Genomic DNA, 21,010 nt, shown 5'->3' with positions numbered 1-21,010 from the left:
AAGTTTTATTTAATACAACAATAGCTTTTTCCCGCGACTTTGCCCATGTGGATTTAAGTTCTAATTAAGTCCTTTCTAGTGAGGATACTCTACACATTGAGAAAAAATTAAAAGTTTCGGGACCTGGCAGTTTGAGTTGTTTGTTGATATGTCGATAATATAAAGCATATGTTACTTCTGCAATTCGGCATGAAGTAGCTTTCTATATTACTAAAATGGATTCAGTAGTTTCTAAGTTTATTGATTACAAACAAACAGATCTTTCCTCTTTGTATCAGTATAATTAAACTTATACAATGCAATATAAATATGTATGTTTATTTATAGCAAATATAAAAATATGTGCATGTACAAATATTCATAAAATCGGACAGGTAGTTTTTAGTAATTCATAAACAAACTTTTCAAACTTTTCTAACACTTTCAAAGTTTAATATACATATTTAGAAGTACTAATTTTATTCTTTGTATATGTCGTACTTAAGTTATGAAATAAAACTAGGGAAAATCTTGAAATGAGTATATTATATAATATATTTGTAATATACACTTTATAGCTCATGACACTAATATTATACACAATTATAATCAATATTGGAGAAGGTAATAAATGTCAATACTGTATAAGATCTAACTACCTACCTACACGAAATCAACTATTCTATTCAATCTTTGATTATTGCGAATATATTTCAAATTTGGCACAATTATGTCATAATACGGCGAGGCCGTGGATTTTGCCACCTTTTGCACGAAGAGGGAGGAAGATATAGTAAAAAGTTCTTTATTTGTACCAGTTAAGGTATTTTTATATAATACTTGCTGACACGCCCCGGCTTCGCTCAGGTGGAGTTTAGAAAATTGAGGGGGAGGTTGAATTAAATTTTTCTCCGTAAGAACCATCCTCGTACTTCAAGGAATATTATAAAAAAAAGAATCAGCGAAATCGGTTCATTTTTATATTATAGAATATGAAATAATAATATTTCACTTAATAATAATAATATTTCATTTTTATAACACTTTTATGTTATGTAACATAAGCATCTGTATGGGCTTATGCACGAATAAAAAATAAGATGTTCAGATAAAAAATTTTGAAGTTATTTTGTAGACAAACATATTATAATATTATTATATTATATGTTTATAATATAAATATATTATAAACATATAATATTTTTCTTCGCATTTATTAAATTTTGTAAATGTATCTATGTGTCTTTATTATGAATTATGTTACAGCGATCACGCACTCATCCGGTCCGAATCCGTGAAAATACGGATATAAAAAATATCTACGACATAATATTATGTCTATTTGTATGGTAGCTTACCATACAAATAGTTTGCAAAACAAAAAGGAACGCATTTTCAAGGACTCAGATCGGATGAGTGCGTGCAGCGTGATAGCTCTATTTTCGTGTTACTTTATGTTACTAACACAGATCACTATATACTACTCTGTTACTAAGTGGCAAAATCTACGGCTTTACCCAATAGGGTATTTGACAGGTTTTTAAAAACTGTTCTATGCAAAGAATTTCTAAGTACTACTTCGTAGTTAATCCTTAGATATCTAAGGACTTTATAGAAAATGTTTATTCTACGTTCCATTAGGTTATTATTATAGTGCAAAAAAAGAGAGATTCACTTGTGTAGATAAACAAGCAAATTAAATAACTTGATCTGATTAATTTTAATTTTTAAACATTTTAATCTAAGTAAATACGGGTACGTAGATCTCACGAAAAGTTTTTGTATTATATAAATTATTGTGTACAAGTTTTAAAGGAAAAGTTTACTTTATTCTTTTTAGCGAATTGAACTAAAAGCATGTTTTAAAAAAAGGTTTTACTTTTTATTTATTCTTAACTGACCAAATAGTTGGTTTCCAAAATTCATATTCAATAATATGATCAGCCAACAATAGATCCTATATTTTACATGCTGTCAAATACCCTATTATAATATGTATAAAGAACAACCTATAATAATTTAAAAAGTAATATTACTTCACATAGGTGTAACAATACTATTTATATTGCAAAATATTTTAAAGAACGAAAATTTTCGAAATACAACTTTAAACAACAGACGAAAGCATACCTAATGAACATTGTAGTAGAATAATACTCAAATTGCTGCTAATAAAGACACAATTTAGTTTAGAAGTTAATACATCAATCGTCATTTAAAACTACAGCCTACACACAAACACTAAAGCTATAATGGAAGCATACTAATTACTACAATGATAATAATAATTATTTTTAATGTTTTTATCGAAAACCCGATCGATTATTCTGATATTTACTTACTAATTATGTAGTCCTACACTAAATGAAAGTGATACCCAGTGATACCTACCATATTTCTTAACAAATCAAATTTGAAAAAAACTATCAAAAATAGGTAGCTACATAATGAGTAATAATATCAATTAATGATAAATAAGATCCTAAAAACTTAACTCAAGAACATTTTATTTATTTATTAAATCTTAACATCAACATTAATATAGTTACATCTCATAAAGTTATAACAGTGATATTTAATAGAATTTATATAATAAATAGAAAAAATATAATTTTAATACAAGTATAAAATTGTCGTAAAATAGCTCTTGAATGATATTTAAATTGTACCCACTGTGTACCTACTACATTTTATATATTTCACACAATAGTATCTACTTTATACAAAAACAATACATATTATTAAAAAAAGTATAATGTGTTCAACCTTTCAGGTATAATTTAAAAAATCTTTGCCAAAAATAAACAATTATCTAAAAAATATGTAAAATACAAAGAACTTATTCATTTAAAATGTGATACATCAGAGTGTGAATCAATTCCGAATTTTTCTACTTTGAAATTAGACTCTAACTTTGCTTCACTGGCTTATATTGTATATTGATTAAGATTAGATTTATTACATTTTATGTTATATTCATTTATATTACATACGTATTGAAATGTTTAAAGTTTAACGTAATATTTATACTCAAATTCGTATTTCATTCACGTTATTAAGGCCAAAAATAAGTTTATTATCAAAATTAACTCTGTGTGAAAAAACTAAGCTTATAACTAATGGCTATCTATAACCCTGTTATGAATTGAGGTTTAATTAATAACCCTTTCATTAAATTCATAAAACATAATATTACCTATTGACTGTTTTTGTTATGTACCTAATTATTTTTTCACATGTCATTTCATTTAAGTGATCACTGCATAATTACAATTTTTACTGGCATTTTTTTTGTGAAAATTTGTGCAGTGAGTGAGCAAGCAAATTTTTTACATAACATATTTTATGCCAGGCATGCGTTCCAATGCGACTCACGCCTTACCTAATGGACAATGATGGTACTACATCAGAAACCTCCATGCAAGTGTCTTTAGCAACTGTACAAAATCTAAATTCTCGGAGGAATGGTGCGCGAGCGCATAAGTGCCGCTAATTTTTATAATATATTGTATTGAAAAATAAATTTTTGGGCTACCTGTGCCCGGGGTTACAAAACACACAACTTATAATTCCTACACGAAAAAAAAAATGGTAAATAAGAACCTATGCTGACAAGGGACTTTTTTCTTCCGTGGACAATTATTAGTCACTCGGAGCAAGCCGTAAGTAGTTAAACACCGCACCGCATTTTCTGGGCTTTTATATTTTATGTGCGTGTAGAGTACTTAGAATACTTAATAGAAACTCATTTAGATACACAACCTCTCACCATATAGGATTGGAATGTGATTCCGCTAAACATGTGTAAGTATAGTAAAAAAATAATTATTTGCTTCAACAATAACTCCTATATTCTGCGTGCCAAATAGAAGAATTGATCAATGGGTACCTAATATTTTTGTCGTTCGATCTAGATATAGTAAATATCATTATTTGATATTTAATATAATAAATATTGGTTATAAACATTGGTTAATAAATTATATTATCTATACATATAAAAGAGAAATACCTACCACGAAATCTCAGGTCTACAAACAAAGTCTACAAACTTGAAATTCGGAAGGTAGGTGTCAGCTAAGAAACGGTTTTGAGAAACTCTCCCCCTAAGGGGGTGAAATGGGGGTTGGAAGTTTGTATGAAAGTCCTATGTTTTTGAAGTTATGAAAAATGGCATTTAGGTTATCAGCTTTAAATAATAAAAACCTGTATAAGTTATTTTGAAAAACTCCCTTAAGGGTGGTAAAATAGGGGATGAAAGTTTGTGTAGGAAAGTTTAAAGTATTGGTATTTATTTTAACTTGAAAACGGGAAAATTTCTAATCTTATGAGAAACCAGAAATTTTACGCAGACGAAGGCACGGGCAACTGCTAGTAATTAATATAATAAATACTGGATGAAATATTTTTTATATTTAGTGTAACAATTATGGCACATATTATATGCTTGAAGTTATATAATATGCAAAACCATAGCTTGCTCAGTTTCCATTTATTTGGCGCGCAGTTTTCACTAAGTGATTAACAACTAATTCTAACAATTATAATTATTTTCTTAAATTCTAATCACTAATAGGGTAGAGGAGATCAATTTATGGAATAGAAAAATTTTGTTTTATTATAGTTATATTATTTAACACAAATATTTTATACAATTACTACTTCTGAAGGCTACAATATTTTATTACTTAGGGCTATAATTACTTATAGTCCGTACTTATTGGCCAATCTTGGAATGTGAAATCATCATCGTCTCATCTTAACCTATCGCCCACTACCGGTCACGAGTCTTCTCTCAGAATGAAGAGTCCACCAAGGGCAGATTGGCACACCTTTGGGAACTTTTATTATTGAGAACTCTCAGGTATGCAGGTTTACTCACGATGGTTTTTTTCACCATTAAAGCAAGTTATATAGGTACTTAATTAATTAAAAATGCACGTAACTATGAAAAGTTAGAGGTGCCTGCCCATGATCAAACTCCGGACTGAGTTGCATCAGCATATCGAAATTAAGCAATTGCCATTTCCAAATCCTGCCTTTTCTACTGAGATTTTATCAGCAATTAAGTTTAACTGAGATTAAAGTAAACATAACATACACTTATGTGTATGTTTGGTTCAATTTTTTCCTAATTATGCTGTCACGACCCGCTCTATTTCTTGTCAAAAATATGAACACCGTTGATGAACACTGATAGTTCATGATTTATTAAGAATTTTGTATGAACACATTTTTCACTACCTTTGATGTATTTTAAATGTTGCATGATTATTTATATACTATATTAAGTACGACAAGATGTATAGTTATACCCATGATATTATGGGGTTCCAATTATGTTAAGTATTTACACAACTTTGAAGCTTTTCATACATTTAGAAAAAGATAAATAACAGAATTTAAAAAAATCAAATTTGTATAAAATATATACCTAACAGTATAATTAAGTTTAAGTAGATTTTTCTAAATTAAATAGAGATGCATTAGATACTTATAGAACTTATAGAAGTGTAAAAAAATCTAACTTAACTAGTTCTTATCAAGAGTATATTAAGCATAGAGTCAGAAAAAGTTAGAAGGTCAAAAAATATCATAACCCTCTCAATATACCATTGTAAATATTGATTTCATTGATAATAAAAAAACGTGTATAATTAACTAAGTAATATATAAACTATCTAATCTTGAAATGAAAAACTTTTGACTCTCATGTTATTATTAATTATTAAGTTATTTTTTACTAACCATGGCAGTTGCAGATTTTTTCCAATATTAAAATCTGAGGATTCAAGTAAAAGTTTTTCTGTCAAGAAAAGTAACATCATTTGTATAATTTCAATATCTACTAAAGAGGATGCCAACACAAAAATTGGATACTCAGTCAAAATATACTTAGTACTTTCTGAAAACAGATTAGTATCAAACTGAATCCATTAAAATAAAATGCATTAAGAGCTGAAGTCTTTGATAACTACCGCAACTCAGCTTTATATACTTTGACATACAGTTGAAATTGGTATACTGATTACTGAAAACAAAACATGAAGGACGCGCGACGCCATTGGGCGCGTCCGCGCATGCCACGTGCCACAGCCGTTACGGTTATTACCGTACAGTTATTTATTGTTCATTTCTGTCTTTCATTCAACATATTTAATTCAAAATGAAACATCTGAACACAAAATAAATTGAATGTGACAAACAAAATGAGACAATCACTGGAGTGAACCTTCTGATATCGCCTTTAAAGCCCAGTGTCCACTTTAGTGGAACAGAATGATGTGTTCAGCAGGCCTATCAGATTATTAATAGATGATGTAAAAAAAATATCACGTCATCTATCCATAATGTCTCCGCCCATCTTTGCTTTGGTGGATACCGGGCCTTATGACAAAGTAAATAAAGCTTAATTTGAGTCGTTATTAAAATAGATGCTGCGCCTCAGCTCTGCCCGTGTGCGTTACATCTAACAGCGTTTAATACATGGAGTGCCATAGCATTTTCCACATACAGTATATAAATCAGACTCTGCATCATGTTTTCCTTTGTAGTGGCATACTATATGAACCAATTTCAAATTCTGTCGGGTAAAAATCTGCAAATAGTATCTATCAGTTTCAATGAAGCCCTCGCTCGAATCCCTCTCACAAGATATACATTTGACTTCTCCATATGCAAGTCTCTCGATTGCTTTCAAAATATTCGGGGTGATCGAACGAGAAAGCTCAATTTTATGATCTAAATTCCAAGTTTGGAATATAATTCTTTCTTCGCGACTCCTGTACGGGTTTATAACATGGTCTCCATTGTAACTACAATTATTTTTGTTCCACAAGCCTCCACATTGAAATAACCCATTTTCATTGCAAATACTCATAACTTTATCCTTTCTATTAAAATAGCCTTCATTATATTTATTAGTTTCGAGGATTTTCCGTAAGTCTAATAGGAACTGGTCTATCAGTTTCTTACCTCGTCCGTTTTTGGAATGAACATACAACTCGGATGATTGGAGTGCTGACTTGGTCTTGTAGTAGTAGCCCCTCATACGCTCTTTGACGCGTTTGGACATTGATTGTTCTTTTGTTTTTTCTGATGGCTCAAGTCCTGAAAATGAAAGAAATTAAAATATAGACAAGTTTCTGAAACAAATAAATATTTCACAATTCTGAAGTCAAAAGGGCTCTAATTTAAGTTAATATTCAAACACCAGTAACGGCGGTTACGCACTACACTTCCGTCATCCGAGTTCTATCCGTCATCAGTGAGAATACCAGCGATTATCTACAACATACGTCATAAGCTCCCATACCAAACAAAAAAGAACGTATTTTCACGGACTTGGATTGGATGCAGGAGGATTGGATTGAATAAATAAATCATTTATTCATTCATTCATTCTGACGGATGGACGGATTAGTGAACAAATGAAAGTGCAAAATGGCTCAAGTAAACTCAGAGACCTTACTTGGCTTGGTCCCAGTAGTATGGCAAAATAATAGTGTACCTATTGATATTTATAAAAGGTGCTTCTTTTACAAGCTAACCTACCTTCAAACCACGCTGGATCTTGTGTTCTTTCACTAAGCATTGTTTTGGCATCATTGGCTGCTGTAATGTACCTCTGGAAGACCTTAAACTTTTCACTAAGGTTTGAACTGAGGAAATCCTTAGCAGCCATACCTGTGTCGATGTAATCTTTCTTGTGTTTTCGGATCATGCTGTAGTAGTAGTCAAAGTCTAAAACAAGTATATAAGAAGAAATTTTTGTTAGTAAGGGAAGTTTATCTTGGAATTTTTATTACACTAATCACTGTACTGTTTGTTTTCGAAACAAGGGGTACAAGATGTTTTCCACACTATGCTTTTAAGAGAAGAGATTGGTGATAGCCTAATGGTTAAGACGTCAGCTTTTATATTCAGGAGGTTGAGATTGATCCCGGGCATGCACCTCAAACTTTGAGTTACGTGCATTTTAAGCAATTAAAAATATCACTTGCTATACACACACAGACTGTTAAGTCGAAAGAAAATTTCGCAAGGAAACCTGCACGCCTGAGAGTTCTCCATAATGGTCTCAAAGGTACACACCTTTGGGAACATTATGGAGAAGTCGCCAATCTGCAGTGGGCCAGCGTGGAGAGCTCTCATGATCATGATACTTTTAAGTGACATTATAAAACATACCAGTTACCATTTTCTCCGTGTCCTTCAGTAAAATGAAAAGCGTCTGCGAAGGCAGTGTGTTCAGGTACTCGTCGTCATCCACATGCGTGCCGTCTTCCGCCACGTACAGCCGGCACTCCGCGCAGCTGACATTGAACTAAAAACATCCACCACGGGAATTAGATTCAGGTCACGGAAATTAGGTCAAGGGATATGGGCCTTGATATTATACTATACTATATAAACATGTTATCAAGGACATTATATAGATTTAGATTTTATAAGAATTAAACTATAACTTACATTAAAATAATAAAAACTTAAAACTGGGAACAGGAATTAAAATAGGTCAGGGTTACTGAATTAGGTCAAGGGACATAGCCTTGACCTATTTTAAATACACAAGGACAAAAATACCTTTTTATGAATTAAACTACAACTTATAAATGGCAGGAAATTGTTGTATATAATTATTAAGCGCTAAAAACAAGCAGTTTGTACGAAATCGTAAATTATACTTACACCTAACTTTTTGCACGATTTCTCAATAAGTTCGTTCAGGTTCTCGGCAGCCACTCCAATTTTCTTCGCTCTACTCACATCAGTAACTTTATATCCTTTTTTCATATTTTATTGCGTTTTAATTAGTTTTAGTCAGCAAATTAAGCGGAACAATAAATAAAAACAAAGAACGTAAAGCAAGTCGCAAGACGACGTGAAGACTTCTGACTTCTGAATTCTGAAGAAAGTACTTCTGGGACTTCCGGTTTCTACCACAGAATCCGATGTCCGTATTCTATTTTGCTTTTTGCGCGAATGGATTGTTGTAACCACAGATGAAGAACAACATCAATGAACGAATGTAAATCAAAATGGCGCGACCCGCAAATAATATGCTCTTGTACACTCTCGCGTTTGTCGTCTAGACCATAGAGATTATTACGGTAATACGTTGAATAGGTTATTAGGTCTCAACTAGTAATATAGTAGATAATCTATGGTCTCAACTCTCAGTTACAGTATAGATAGTACGTCTGTGTATCTGACATCCAGGGCATGTCCAGGGCCGTAAAATAAATTAAAAAAAAAAGTATGTCAGTGATTTGCGCGGTATATTGTTGTCAAAAAATTTAGAAAAATAAACAATAATAATTTTAGTAAATAGGTTAGGTAGTAAAGTACCTTCTATTACTGATATAAACTTAAAAGTAGTACTAATAACTTATCAGCACCAAACCATCTCTAGATAGGTACCAAACAATATATTATCATAATGGTTATGAAACGCGGGGCTTTAGTAGTTATCGAAGGTGTGGACAGGACCGGCAAGACTACGCAATGCAAGAAGCTGGGTAGGTTAACATTACCATTACCAGAGCCTAAGCATGCCAGAGCATACCAACATTATATAGGTACTAACAGTGCCAGGGCGATAAACACATCGATGGATAAACCGCTATGCCACCAAGCGCTATGAGAGGAATTAAACCCTAGCTTTAGCCTTAATTCAAATTCAATGAAATTTTGTAGGCACGTTTGTTTAGTTTGATCGGTTAATATTCAAATGAGAATCAAACTATGTTTGTATGGGAAGTGCGCTAGGGTTACTTCTCTTAATCCCTAACTATATGCAATATCACACTGCTAATGTGATGATCCACTATATGATCAGCAAGCAGTAATCAGATGTAAGTAGGCAGGAGTTTCATTTAACTCCGACCAGACCAAATCTGAGCCAATTTAGAAATTATGACTTCGAACCAGAAATCTATCCATGTGTTAAGTGGTTTACTTTATAATATTTAATAAGCTGTAGTGACTACTGTGGCCTCAAGTTACAGAGTATTGCAGTATACATAAATTGGACTTACTTATTTATTTTGTTTTTCAGTTGAAAGTCTTCATAGTAAAGAAATACCAGCTGAGTACACAAACTTCCCGAATAGGACATCAGAAATTGGCAAAGTGATCAACAGTTATCTGACATCTAAAGTAAGTTAATAATATGTAACTGCATTACTAGTAAAAAATTAAACCCAATTTAATGGATGATTAGATTTGATGTTTTGAAAATATTTGTATGGAAAACCACAGAATTAAATCTATACTAATATTATAAAGAGGTAAAGTTGTGTAAGGGGTAATCTCTGGAACTACTGCACCAATTTTGAAAATTATTCCACCAGTAGAAAGCTACATTATTCCTGAGTGAGTGGCTATATTTTATTTCAAAAAACTAAAGATCCCTATGAAAATTGTAATAAGCTACGAGTGCAAAGACACTCGTAGCTTATTACAATTACTACAGATTACTAGTTACATATAAAATACAGCTGTAAATATAAAAGTTGAATATGGGTATTGTTCAAGGTTCACCTATACCCACTACTGTATTTCTCTATTACGCCTGAATTCCTGTATCTAAATTCTAGGAATCTTATATGTTCATATTGATTTTCCAGAAAGAATTACCAGATGAAGCTATTCACTTGCTGTTCTCTGCCAACCGTTGGGAGAAAGCTAACCATTTAATCAAATTGCTGGAAAATGGCACCACAGTTATTGTGGATAGATATTGCTTCTCAGGTGTTGCCTTTTCTGCTGCTAAAGGTGAGAATTTGTCGTCTCCAAAGCTTTATAAACTATGTACTTAAGAGGTTCACTGTCCTGTGAAGTATATATTAGAGCTAATTCTGGTGTACACAATCTATAAACTACTTTATTGCTACCCCTTTCATAATGCTCACTGCAAAAAGCGATAGCACTAGATTTAGACCTGTCAATTTAGTTTAGAGGGTACTGATTCTGAGCACAACTAAATTTTAGTGTATTCACATCCTCTTCTTACTAATGTAATACGATAAGCACATACAGTTTGACAGTTATATTTAATTTAGAGCTGTCAAACCTTGTGACTTTAGCTACCAGTCGCGAGCCTATTGTTTAAATTTTGTAGTGTGCACAAAAATTTAGAGTCTTTAAATGTAAAATACATGTTCCATCCTTTTTTAGCAATATTAAAAAGAAAAAGATGCAGATACTCTAAAAAAGACAACAGAATCGGCGCCATTGTGTGCAACAGAATTAGCCACATTGACAAAATGTGATCTTGAAACATGTCTTGAGCCATATCTAAAGGTACGCTTAAATGGGCAATTGAAATACACAATTTTTTTTTATAAAGAATATTAAATAAAGAATATTAGGCATGTTAAATGACTAATATTCACCTTTCCTCTCCAACTAAGCGTCAGGCTTGTGCGAGGGGTAGGTACGACAATAGTGCAACGGGTGGGATTTGAACCGTCAACCTTTCTGTTTTCAGCCCACTCCTTTACCGGTTGAGCTATTGAGGCTCAATTTTCTGCAATTCCAGGCAATTTACTCAATTATGACGTCACAACCACATGAAGCAATTTGCGGCAATACCCAGCAATATTATGCAAAATAATTGCTTGAGATTGATGCACTTATTGCTCCAGATTGATCCATACATAAATTGCCTGGAATTGCAGAATATCGATCGCCCGTGTAAGCGTATCTTAATGAAATCTCTAACTGAAATATACATTTTTTTATTTTATAGGACTAGATGTGAATTGGTGCAAAGCCCCAGATGCAGGCCTGCCCAAACCAGACAGAGTATTCTTCCTTAATATGTCATTAGAGAATGCTCAGAAAAGAAATGGATTTGGGAATGAAAGGTAAATATTAGGTGATCCATGTTTGATTCCTAGTTATCAATGAATAACTTTACAGGGCATGTTCCTTAAAAGCCTTATAGATAGTGCTGTTCATGCCCTTCCTTCTGAGGAAACTTGTAGATTTTTCTATAGGACTTTTGTGCTAGTCTATTTAACGAAAGCTGAGAGTAATTTTTAGCATTTGTAGAAACCTGGCACGATGGAAAATGTTACTTGTTTGTTTTTATGATCTCACCTGATTTTGATACTAGATTTTACTATTATTTATCGCTTGGATTTAGATTTTTAAACATTTTATGGCATCTTAAATTTATCAGGATACAAAGTAGCATCCTTTTGTCTACTTCCTTGGAAGGGCACGTATGAGGCTTTTAAGAAACACACCCTGGAAATTATTTAGACTTTAAAATAAATAAAATTGTTTGCAGGTATGAAGTTCTGGATTTTCAGAAAAAAGTAGTGGATGCATATATGCAACTGAAAGAAGACAACTGGGAAATATTAGACGCCAGCAGGTAAATAAAGTTGCAGGTTCATTTATACATATGCCGCAATTACACCTGTAAGATTTACTCACGTAAGTAATTCAATTCAATTCAATTCCCAATCCATACTAATATTATAAATGTGAAAGTGTGTCTGTCTGTCTGTCTGCTAGCTTTTCACGGCTCAACCGTTCAACCGATTTTGACGAAATTTGGTACAGAGATAGCTTGCATCCCGGGGAAGGACATAGGCTACTTTTTATCCCGGAAAATTAAAGAGTTCCCACGGGATTTTCAAAAACCTTAATCCACGCGTACGAAGTCGCGGGCACAGCTAGTTATTGATAAATGGGAATTGTAGTAGCTTTCGTAATTAAATTGAAAACTTTACTTGTCAATGTACTTATAAGAGTGCTTACATTAGTTTCGTCGTAAGTCGTATAAGCTACTTACGTCAGTAAAACTTACAGGTGTGTCCGCGGCCTTATACATGAAAATGTTACGTGACTATTTAGCAGTGGCGAAGGGTGAAAATCTGATAAAGGTAAGCCGGAAACGTACTTACCTACAAGAATATCAGCTGTTCGATTTTTGTTTTCAAAACTTAATTTAGAAAAATTACTATCGTTACGTAACAAGAAATCTGTTAAACAACAATCTATGTGAATTAAGGCCATATCTGATTTTGGCTTACCAAACTGAATCAAAATTACCGTGAACTTACACTTATAAGTTATTAATCACATCCCCAATTTATTATATCAAAATAAAACACCACTAACAACTTTAAAAACAAACAAGCATGGCCGCTTCACAAAAACAAAATATGTATCAATATCAAATAACCCTTCAAAATACAAAATACTCAAAATAGTAGCATGTACCTGTTAAAACAATACTATTAATATAATTTTTAATTTGGAGGTATTATAGGGTAACTCGGATCCAACCGAGTTATTTACGTCAAATTTGTCTGACCTGTCAGAGTTCCAAATTCGTATTCGCTACTGGGCCAGATTAAATTGGTGTGCTCTTTATTAGTCGACCGTAGAGCGAGACAGACCTAGTTCGCTCATTTCGCTTTCGCTAGGGAAATGAAAGAGATAAATACTAAGCAAAAATCTAACTAGGGAATCCGATATTTTACGGCTTGTAAGGTGTAGGACGTAGGTGTATGTTACTTACATTAGCTGTTATGTTTTTAACTTAAATTAGTACTTAATAACAAAAGAAAAATTAGCATTTGTGACGATCGAACCTTTGTATTTACGAACGTATTACGGAATTTATGTGAATAGTACCTACTTACGCTATATTATGCCAATTCTTAAAGGGAAGCCGATAGGAATCGTGTTATATTGACTCTTCGCCGCTGCTATTTAGCCTACTTGACCAGAAAGAAGTATAATGTTTTAGGGTGTATGTATATTTAAAAAATTTAACAAGACTTAGACAACAAAATAGTAAATAAACCAGTATAGTATAGTTAATCCATTGCCTGGCATGCATTGCAGTGTTTTGAGCGACACTTTTTGTATGTTGATGGTACTACATGTCAGAAACCTTCACAAAGTTATATATTACTTATTTTAATTACAGGTCAATGGAGACAATTCAAGAGGAGTTGCTACATAAAACAACATCTTTAATAGAAAAGGTTGAAATCAAACCAATTGAAAAAATATGGTTATAATGATGATTATAAAACACTAGTTTAATTTAAGAAAAGTAAAAATAAATTGTGATAAGTTTGAATAAAAAAATGTAGCCTTTATGACATTAATTCTTTTATTTCTGAATACATTGTAACAACAGTTTAGAACCTTCCACAGTTTTTTGTTTTAAGATATTTTCGTGCTGTTTTATTTTCCTCTTGAGTTTGCCGCCAATATTGACATTATTATTTTCGATTAGCTGCAGGACAAAGAAACACCCTCTATTTGTTGATAGCCAGGCTTGTAACTGAAAAAAAAATGCTATAGGTAAAACATCTCTACTTACTTCCATACTAATACTAGATAATACCCGCGACTTCGCCCGCGTGGATACAGACTGTTTGAAATCCCGTGGGAACTCTTTAATTTTCCGGGATAATAAGTAGGCTATGTCCTTCCCCGGGCTGTAAGCTAACTCTGTACCAAATTTCATCAAAATCGATTGAACGGTTGGGCCGTGAAAAGCTAGCAGACAGACAGACACACTTTCGCATTTATAATATTAGTATGGATTAAAAATACAAAACTGTGTTTGCCTGTCTGCTAGCTTTTCAACAGCCATCCATTTTGGTTTAACAGATTTTGACATTTTGTACAGAGATAGCTTGCATTTCAGGAAGGCTACTTTTAATCCCAGAATTGTACAGTTTGTACTGCTTTTCCATAGATTTTCAACTACACCATAACCGATTATAGCCTTTACGCAAACAATGGTTTATAGAGCCTCAATAGCTCAACGGTTAGAGGAGCAGACTGAAATCCGAAAGGTCGCCAGTGTAAACCGTTGCATTATTGTCGTACCTACTCCTAGCATAAGCCATACGCTTAGTTGGAGAGGAAAGGGGAATATTAGTCATCATTGGCTATTATTCTTAAAAAAAATGGGAAAATCTAAACCAAACGTTTTGAGAAAACTAACATCTTGTGATACTTACAGTTTCATCAGAAATATTGTCACAGATCGCTTCGCCGAGCGAGTCAGTGGCAGTCTTGTCTAAAGCAGCGAGTTTCTTCAGCGACATGTGGGTTCCGGCGTCCTCTATGGCAAGAACCGTGGTGTCTTTGTTGGGCAGTTGCAGTACCCAGTCGGGATCGCAAATCACTGTCGCTAGTGCTTGTACGAGAGATTTTGATGTTTCTGAAAACATTACCTAATTAATTCATACTTCATACTTATCCATACTAATATTATAAATGCGAAAGTGTGTCTGTCTGCTAGCTTTTCACGGCCCAACAGTTCAACCGATTTTGCTGATATTTGGTTCAGAGCTAGCTTACATCCCAGGCAAGGATATAGGCTACTTTTTATCCCGGAAAATTAAAGAGTTCCCACGGCATTTAAAAAAAACCTAAATCCACGCGGACGAAGTCGCGGGCATCACCTAGTACTAATATAAATGCGAAAGGATCTATCTGCCTGATACCTTTTCATGGACCATCCGTAAAACCGATTTTGAAAAAATTTGGTGCAGAGTTTGCATCCCAGAAATGGACATAGACTACTTTTCATTTTGGAAAATCAAGAATTTCCTATGGGATACTTCAAAAACTAAATCGTCGCGGGCACCAGCTAGTAAAAGAATAAATAGTTACCGATAGACAGCACAGCGACAACCAAAGGCATCCTAGTCTTTTCAATCCAGAATTTAGGATTTTCTTCAATACTACTCTTCAGTGCTGGCAGTATTGCCTCTCTGAGTTCAGTCACTCGCAGTTCTGGATCCTTCTTGGAAGTCCCGCTCTTGAAGCCTTCCTCTAAGAACGATGTGATGCCTGGGTGGAAGACCGCCGAATCTTTTGGCTTTACTAGCCAGTGTAAGGTCTGTAAAAGAAATATAAAGATTTTTTCCTCAAATAAACTTTACAAGTGCCTTTTTTTAAATATAAAGACTAGCGCTTGGCTGCAATCACCTGGTGGTGGCGAAGCACCTAGAAGGTGCCTATTCACTCTTGACTTGAAGGTACCCATATTAAAATTAGGGTTATGTACGGGTGCAGACTGACTGACTGATCTATCAACGCACATCTCAAACGACTGGACGGATCGGGCTGAAATTTGGCATACAGATAGCTATTGTGACATAGGCATCCATTAATAAAGGATTTTTGAAAATTCTACCCCTAAGGGAGTGAAATAGGGGTTTGAAATTTGTGTAGACCGCGCGGATGAAGTCGCGCGCATGAGCTAGTATTATATAAATTTTTACCATTAAACCTCGCTGGTCGCTGGCAACGTCCTGTACGTTACTCGCCAATGTGGAGACAATGGTTTTCTTGACAAGTACAGTGTCATCAACAGAGTCAAAGATAGCAAGCAACAGTCTATAGCCTGTCTTGTGCTTGCTCAGGGGCACTACATGCTCCTTCACCACTTTTAGTATGGCCTGCGAAAAACAATTTATTTTTGAAAATAACCAATTAAAAAAACTAGAAACCCCAAGAGTGATACCACAGGCTGATTGGGAATACAATACCTAGTGTTGTATTTATATTTAAATGCCTATTTATCTATCTAGCTAACTATAATTCGCGACAGGTCGAGATGGCAATCGGGGTATGAGGTGGGGGACGCCCCGCACGTCATCCGCGTTCGCCCGCACCGGGTTAGCGCGGGGGCTAGGCGTGTGTGCGGGGCGTTCCTTCACCGATTGCCAATTCAACCTGTCGCGTAATATATGAATAGTGTGCGACAGGTTAAGATGGCAATCAGGGTATGAGGCGGCGGGATGCCCCGCACACGCGCACGTCACCCGCGCTGTTCCGCACCGGGTTATCGCGGGGGTTCCCCACCCGACTACCATCTCAACCTATTGCATGCTATATCTATGTGTCTGTTTGTCTATTTATCTATCAGTCCATATGTCTGTCTCTACTTATCTATAAAAAATTTTTACAAAAAAAATAAAAACCGACTTCGTTACATAAACACTAAAAATTGAAAAATAATTTAATTTATTACCGAATATATTATGTATACAAGAGTTAATATAGTTCCATAATAATACTTTTTGGTGCCGGTGCCAATTAGCTTTAGCTGCGCGAATCGTCTAGACTTCATATTTTTATGGGACTCCACAATGGCACCGACCCCAAAAAATATTATTATGGAACTATATTAACTCTTGTATACATAATATATTCGGTAATAAACTAAATTATTTTTTAATTTTTAGTGTTTATGTAAGAAGTCGGTTTTTATTTTTTTTGTAAAAATTTTTTATTTCACAATTTTTAGTGGCCCCATGGAATTATGCTATGACTGGTTAAAAATCTACTGTTTACTAAGCTATTACACTGATCGCGAGCAATTTACTCTTATCCGTTGAGGAGTTCCAGTATCTATCTTCGAAGATGTTCATCAGATCTTCACCAAATTGAAATGGGACCAACTTTGAAGTATACCCTTTCAAACAAAAAAAGAATTTTCAAAATCGGTCCAGGCGTTTTTGAGTAATCGGGGAACATACATAAAAAATTAAAAAAAAAAAAAAAAAAGATTCCGACGAATTGAGAACCTCCTCCTTTTTTTGAAGTCGGTTAAAAATACTCCAAACGCCGCACAGTGTTGTCTTGGTGGATTTGGATTAAAATTAGGAGTAAGTATGACTTAGCCAGTGTAAATAAGCAGATGAGACAGAAATTGCAGAGAAAACTGCTGAGATACTCTGAGGTTGGTTTCCGAGCATTGAAATATATACCTTATTTAGATTGGATAAGTATAAATTATAAACTGTAGGGCGATTTCGTAAAACCTGCATCAATCATTATTACAATCTCGATTGTTCTGACTGAATTTGTGCGATTCTTGTTGCAACAATGCATTGTAGCCAATAGTGAGCGAGCGTCAATCAATCAGAGGTGATTGCGATCGTGTCATTGTAGCTGTCATTCTACCGCAATCGCGCCGCTGATAAATTTAAAATTCTTTGGCATTCTGTCCGCCGATTTGCACTGGCCCTTAGAGTATCCACATACCTTTTTATCCTTATTAGTCCCTTGCCACACACAGATGCAAGCAGCATTAACTCCCGGCAAAGAGTTGCTGAGAGGCACAATCAACGGGCTGAGAGCTGAGATCAGTTCCACCGTATCCTCTGCACTGCATTCCCTCATGTAGTCATACAGTACTGAGTGGAAAAGTCTAGAAACAGACAGGATTGATGAAGTTATTTTTTAAAGAATATTAGCCATGTTAAATGACTAATATTCCCCTTTCCTCTCCAACTAAGCGTCAGGCTTGTGCGAGGGGTAGGTACGACAATAGTGCAACGGCCGGGGTTTGAACCGTTGACTTTTCGGTTTTCAGTCCGCTCCTTTAACCGTTGGCTCAAAGTTGATGGGGTTCACAATCGTGCATTGTAAGGCAAAGGATGCTCAGGTGTTGGAGTGAAACCTAATATTAAGTGAAGAAGAAATGTGTGAATATACAGGGTGTAACCAGAACGCTGGCAGGTAATAGTACTGATGATTATTGATATGATACCAGAAAAAAAAGCGAAAAAAATTTAAAAATCTAATAATTTTGTAAGTTTACAATATATTGCAAATAAAACATCTGAGTGATGCTAGAGGTCAACGAACGTTGCGTTAGTAGGCCACTCGGAGTCAATGCCGCGTCGTAGGCGGGGCTTTGACCCGAGTTTTGCACGCATTGCGGGTTTGAAAAATACTAAATCTACAAAATGAGGCAAATGGTTATTGGTATTGGATTGTGTTTAGGTAGTAGGTATAATAAAAACACTAAGTGTTTGCTAGCGTTCTGGTTACACCCTGTATTACAAAATATTTTAAAAAAAATATCACAAATAGGAAACAATTTCTATACATACTCTCCATCATGTAAATTTTTATCCAAAATGCGTTGTATATTTGCTTTACATGACTGTAAGATTGCCGATTTCATTTCAGGGCTGTCTTTGTAGGTATCACTTAGTGTCTTAACCTTGTCATCTTTTGTCTGTAATACAATAAACTATGATTAATAAAAATAACTATGTTAAGAAAAGTAATATTAAGCAAACCCTATCTTTAAAGTTCACTAAAGTTGTGTTCAGTGAGAAAAGTAGATTTACTAGATGATGCCTGTGACTTCATCCCAGTGGATTTAGGTTTTTAAAAGATTTAGTTTGATAGCTAAGCTACAATGTTACAAACGCCTGATTGGCTGACACCCTGAGAGGGTGTCAGCCAATCAGTATTGGCTAAAATGCTCTGTTCCACTAAGAATGCCATTTATCTAGCCAATCAGAACATTTGAGATTATAGCAAAGTGATTATCACAACTTTCATGCTAAGGTGGGCTGCACCAATCTCCAACCAACTTAAAAGTAGAGAAAACAATAAAAAAAATATTTTTAAAACTCTTACATTCTTATACATATCTCCATAGAACTCTTGCTGCATATGTAGTTTCTCTTTCTTAGTTGCAAACTCCCCATATGCATAATCTAACACAGGTGCACTTATATTATGAGTAGCTAACGACACAACATGTCCAAAGAACTTCTTTATAACTTCATGCCTGATAAAGTTCGTACCGTACTTCAAGATACGTTTGACGGAATGATGTGCATATTTTGATTGCATCATGGGCACCATGATTTCCATTAACTCTTCAGTGATCTCATTCTTAATGTCCTCAGAACTGTGCTTGAGTAGAACCTGGATGACTCTGCTCAGGTCGTGAGTCAGGGCTATTGCTTTGTATTGACCTTTGACTAGAGAATGTAGCTCTTTACAAGCTGTGATTTTGAAGTCTGGTTTGATCACTTTTCTGGAAGTTGGATACAGATTTAAACAATGATACTGATGAACACCTAGGCTTAATTATATGTATAGTAACTTTTTATTTAATTAAATAAGTATGTGTGTGGTCAAGCAAAAATGGTTAAAAATAATAGAGATTATATAGTATAATGTCTTACACCCGGCTTTACTCACGTTAGCCTAACTAATTTTGTACCCATCTGGGGTCCTTTTTCAAATGGAGTCAGTTCGCGCATGCGTCACAGTTAAAATTAAATTATACTAAATATGAAATTAAGGAATCCAATAATTAATAATTACAGCCCAAAATAATAGAGATAGTTTAGAGATATAGGATAGTTATGAAACTGTATGTATAGTACCTAAGTAAGTAAAGAAATTGCTTAAATCTAGCATAAAAAATATTTTGTCACCTCCGTCGCGGGCGTAATACTAAAGCTGAGCCGAGTTAAGTATTTAATTTATATGTTACCTTTGAATCTGTGCTGCTAATAACTTCGCTTTGTGAGAGATCTCAAAAATTTCAGCAGTAGCCTTCGCTTTGCGCCGCTCTAGCCTCAAATCCTTTTTTTCTTTTTTCATTTCTGACCATTTGGGTTTTTCGCCTGGTTCTTGATTTTTGAATAATTTATTATTACCTTTCGAACTGTCGTTTTTACCTTTAAACCCAGGCTTATTGAAAGGTGCCTTACCGCCCTTTTTGAAATCCTTTTTTGGTTTATTTAAAGGTTTTTTCACTTTCTCTTTTTTTTCTTTAATCGGCTCATCTTTGGCAGTATTGAACTGCACTTTCTTTTTCTTCGGCGGCGATGCATCGCTTTCTGTACTTATTATGCGCTTTAATTTTTTCATTTTGAGTAATGAGCAAATTAATCAGTCTTTAATACAATAATTTGCACGTGTGAAAGAAATACAACTTTGCAGAGTACATTTGCAGGTTGTTTTTGAAGTTTTTTCCTTTTGAAATAATGACATTGACATTTGTGATTTGACAAAATGAAAACAGCGTTGCCAGTGGAAAATCCATAGAGTACAGGGCAAATTCTGGCAAACCCACGAATTATGGGCAAATCACAGACCCTAATACGAAAAGCTTAAAGATACCACGCCTGCAGCTGCTCCGCGGCGTTTAGCCTAATGTAATCCTACTCTATCGTTTAGCCCGAGCCCGGAGCCACCCATAGAGTAAAGT

The 21,010-nt window shown here is 34.3% G+C and overlaps 3 protein-coding genes across 3 annotated transcripts; 1 reads left to right on the top strand and 2 right to left on the bottom strand.

Moving 5' to 3' along the window:
- Positions 1–506: 506 nt before the first annotated feature.
- LOC117987595 (protein penguin-like) lies at positions 507–20,797 on the bottom strand. Its single transcript, XM_034974628.2, has 9 exons — positions 20,291–20,797; positions 19,420–19,825; positions 18,882–19,009; positions 18,028–18,193; positions 16,260–16,436; positions 15,646–15,874; positions 14,988–15,190; positions 14,161–14,299; positions 507–7,089 (listed from the first exon to the last, which is right to left on the bottom strand). Exons 1-9 carry the CDS (start codon positions 20,668–20,670, stop codon positions 6,449–6,451), a joined length of 2,469 nt encoding a protein of 822 aa, XP_034830519.2. The 5' UTR covers positions 20,671–20,797; the 3' UTR covers positions 507–6,448.
- LOC117987602 (DNA fragmentation factor subunit alpha-like) lies at positions 7,548–9,043 on the bottom strand. Its single transcript, XM_069502483.1, has 3 exons — positions 8,671–9,043; positions 8,177–8,305; positions 7,548–7,722 (listed from the first exon to the last, which is right to left on the bottom strand). Exons 1-3 carry the CDS (start codon positions 8,773–8,775, stop codon positions 7,699–7,701), a joined length of 258 nt encoding a protein of 85 aa, XP_069358584.1. The 5' UTR covers positions 8,776–9,043; the 3' UTR covers positions 7,548–7,698.
- LOC117987608 (uncharacterized) lies at positions 9,250–14,125 on the top strand. The gene is made up of 6 exons (XM_034974641.2): positions 9,250–9,500; positions 10,040–10,140; positions 10,611–10,758; positions 11,735–11,852; positions 12,281–12,367; positions 13,937–14,125. The coding sequence occupies exons 1-6, from the start codon at positions 9,422–9,424 to the stop codon at positions 14,028–14,030; spliced, it is 627 nt and encodes a 208-aa protein (XP_034830532.1). The 5' UTR covers positions 9,250–9,421; the 3' UTR covers positions 14,031–14,125.
- Positions 20,798–21,010: the final 213 nt, after the last annotated feature.

This window comes from Maniola hyperantus, chromosome 13 (genome assembly GCF_902806685.2).
Source record: "Maniola hyperantus chromosome 13, iAphHyp1.2, whole genome shotgun sequence".
Lineage (NCBI taxonomy): Eukaryota > Metazoa > Arthropoda > Insecta > Lepidoptera > Nymphalidae > Maniola > Maniola hyperantus.
Note: the sequence above shows the minus strand (reverse complement) of the source record. Positions and strands in the feature narration are given on the sequence as shown.

Bases quoted from the DNA above. Each gene is read 5' to 3' on its own strand.
- LOC117987608 (XM_034974641.2), top strand. From the start codon at position 9,422: ATGGTTATGAAACGCGGGGCTTTAGTAGTTATCGAAGGTGTGGACAGG. The intron at 10,141-10,610 runs GTAAGTTAATAA...TTGATTTTCCAG, and splicing joins ACAGTTATCTGACATCTAAA to AAAGAATTACCAGATGAAGC. The intron at 10,759-11,734 runs GTGAGAATTTGT...TTTATTTTATAG, and splicing joins TGCCTTTTCTGCTGCTAAAG to GACTAGATGTGAATTGGTGC.
- LOC117987595 (XM_034974628.2), bottom strand. From the start codon at position 20,670: ATGAAAAAATTAAAGCGCATAATAAGTACAGAAAGCGATGCATCGCCG. The intron at 19,010-19,419 runs GTAAGAGTTTTA...ATTGTATTACAG, and splicing joins ATGGAGATATGTATAAGAAT to ACAAAAGATGACAAGGTTAA. The intron at 16,437-18,027 runs GTATGTGGATAC...TGTTTTTCGCAG, and splicing joins GGACTAATAAGGATAAAAAG to GCCATACTAAAAGTGGTGAA.
- LOC117987602 (XM_069502483.1), bottom strand. From the start codon at position 8,775: ATGAAAAAAGGATATAAAGTTACTGATGTGAGTAGAGCGAAGAAAATT. The intron at 8,306-8,670 runs GTAAGTATAATT...GGATGTTTTTAG, and splicing joins AATCGTGCAAAAAGTTAGGT to TTCAATGTCAGCTGCGCGGA. The intron at 7,723-8,176 runs GTAACTGGTATG...TACTTGTTTTAG, and splicing joins TGAAGGACACGGAGAAAATG to ACTTTGACTACTACTACAGC.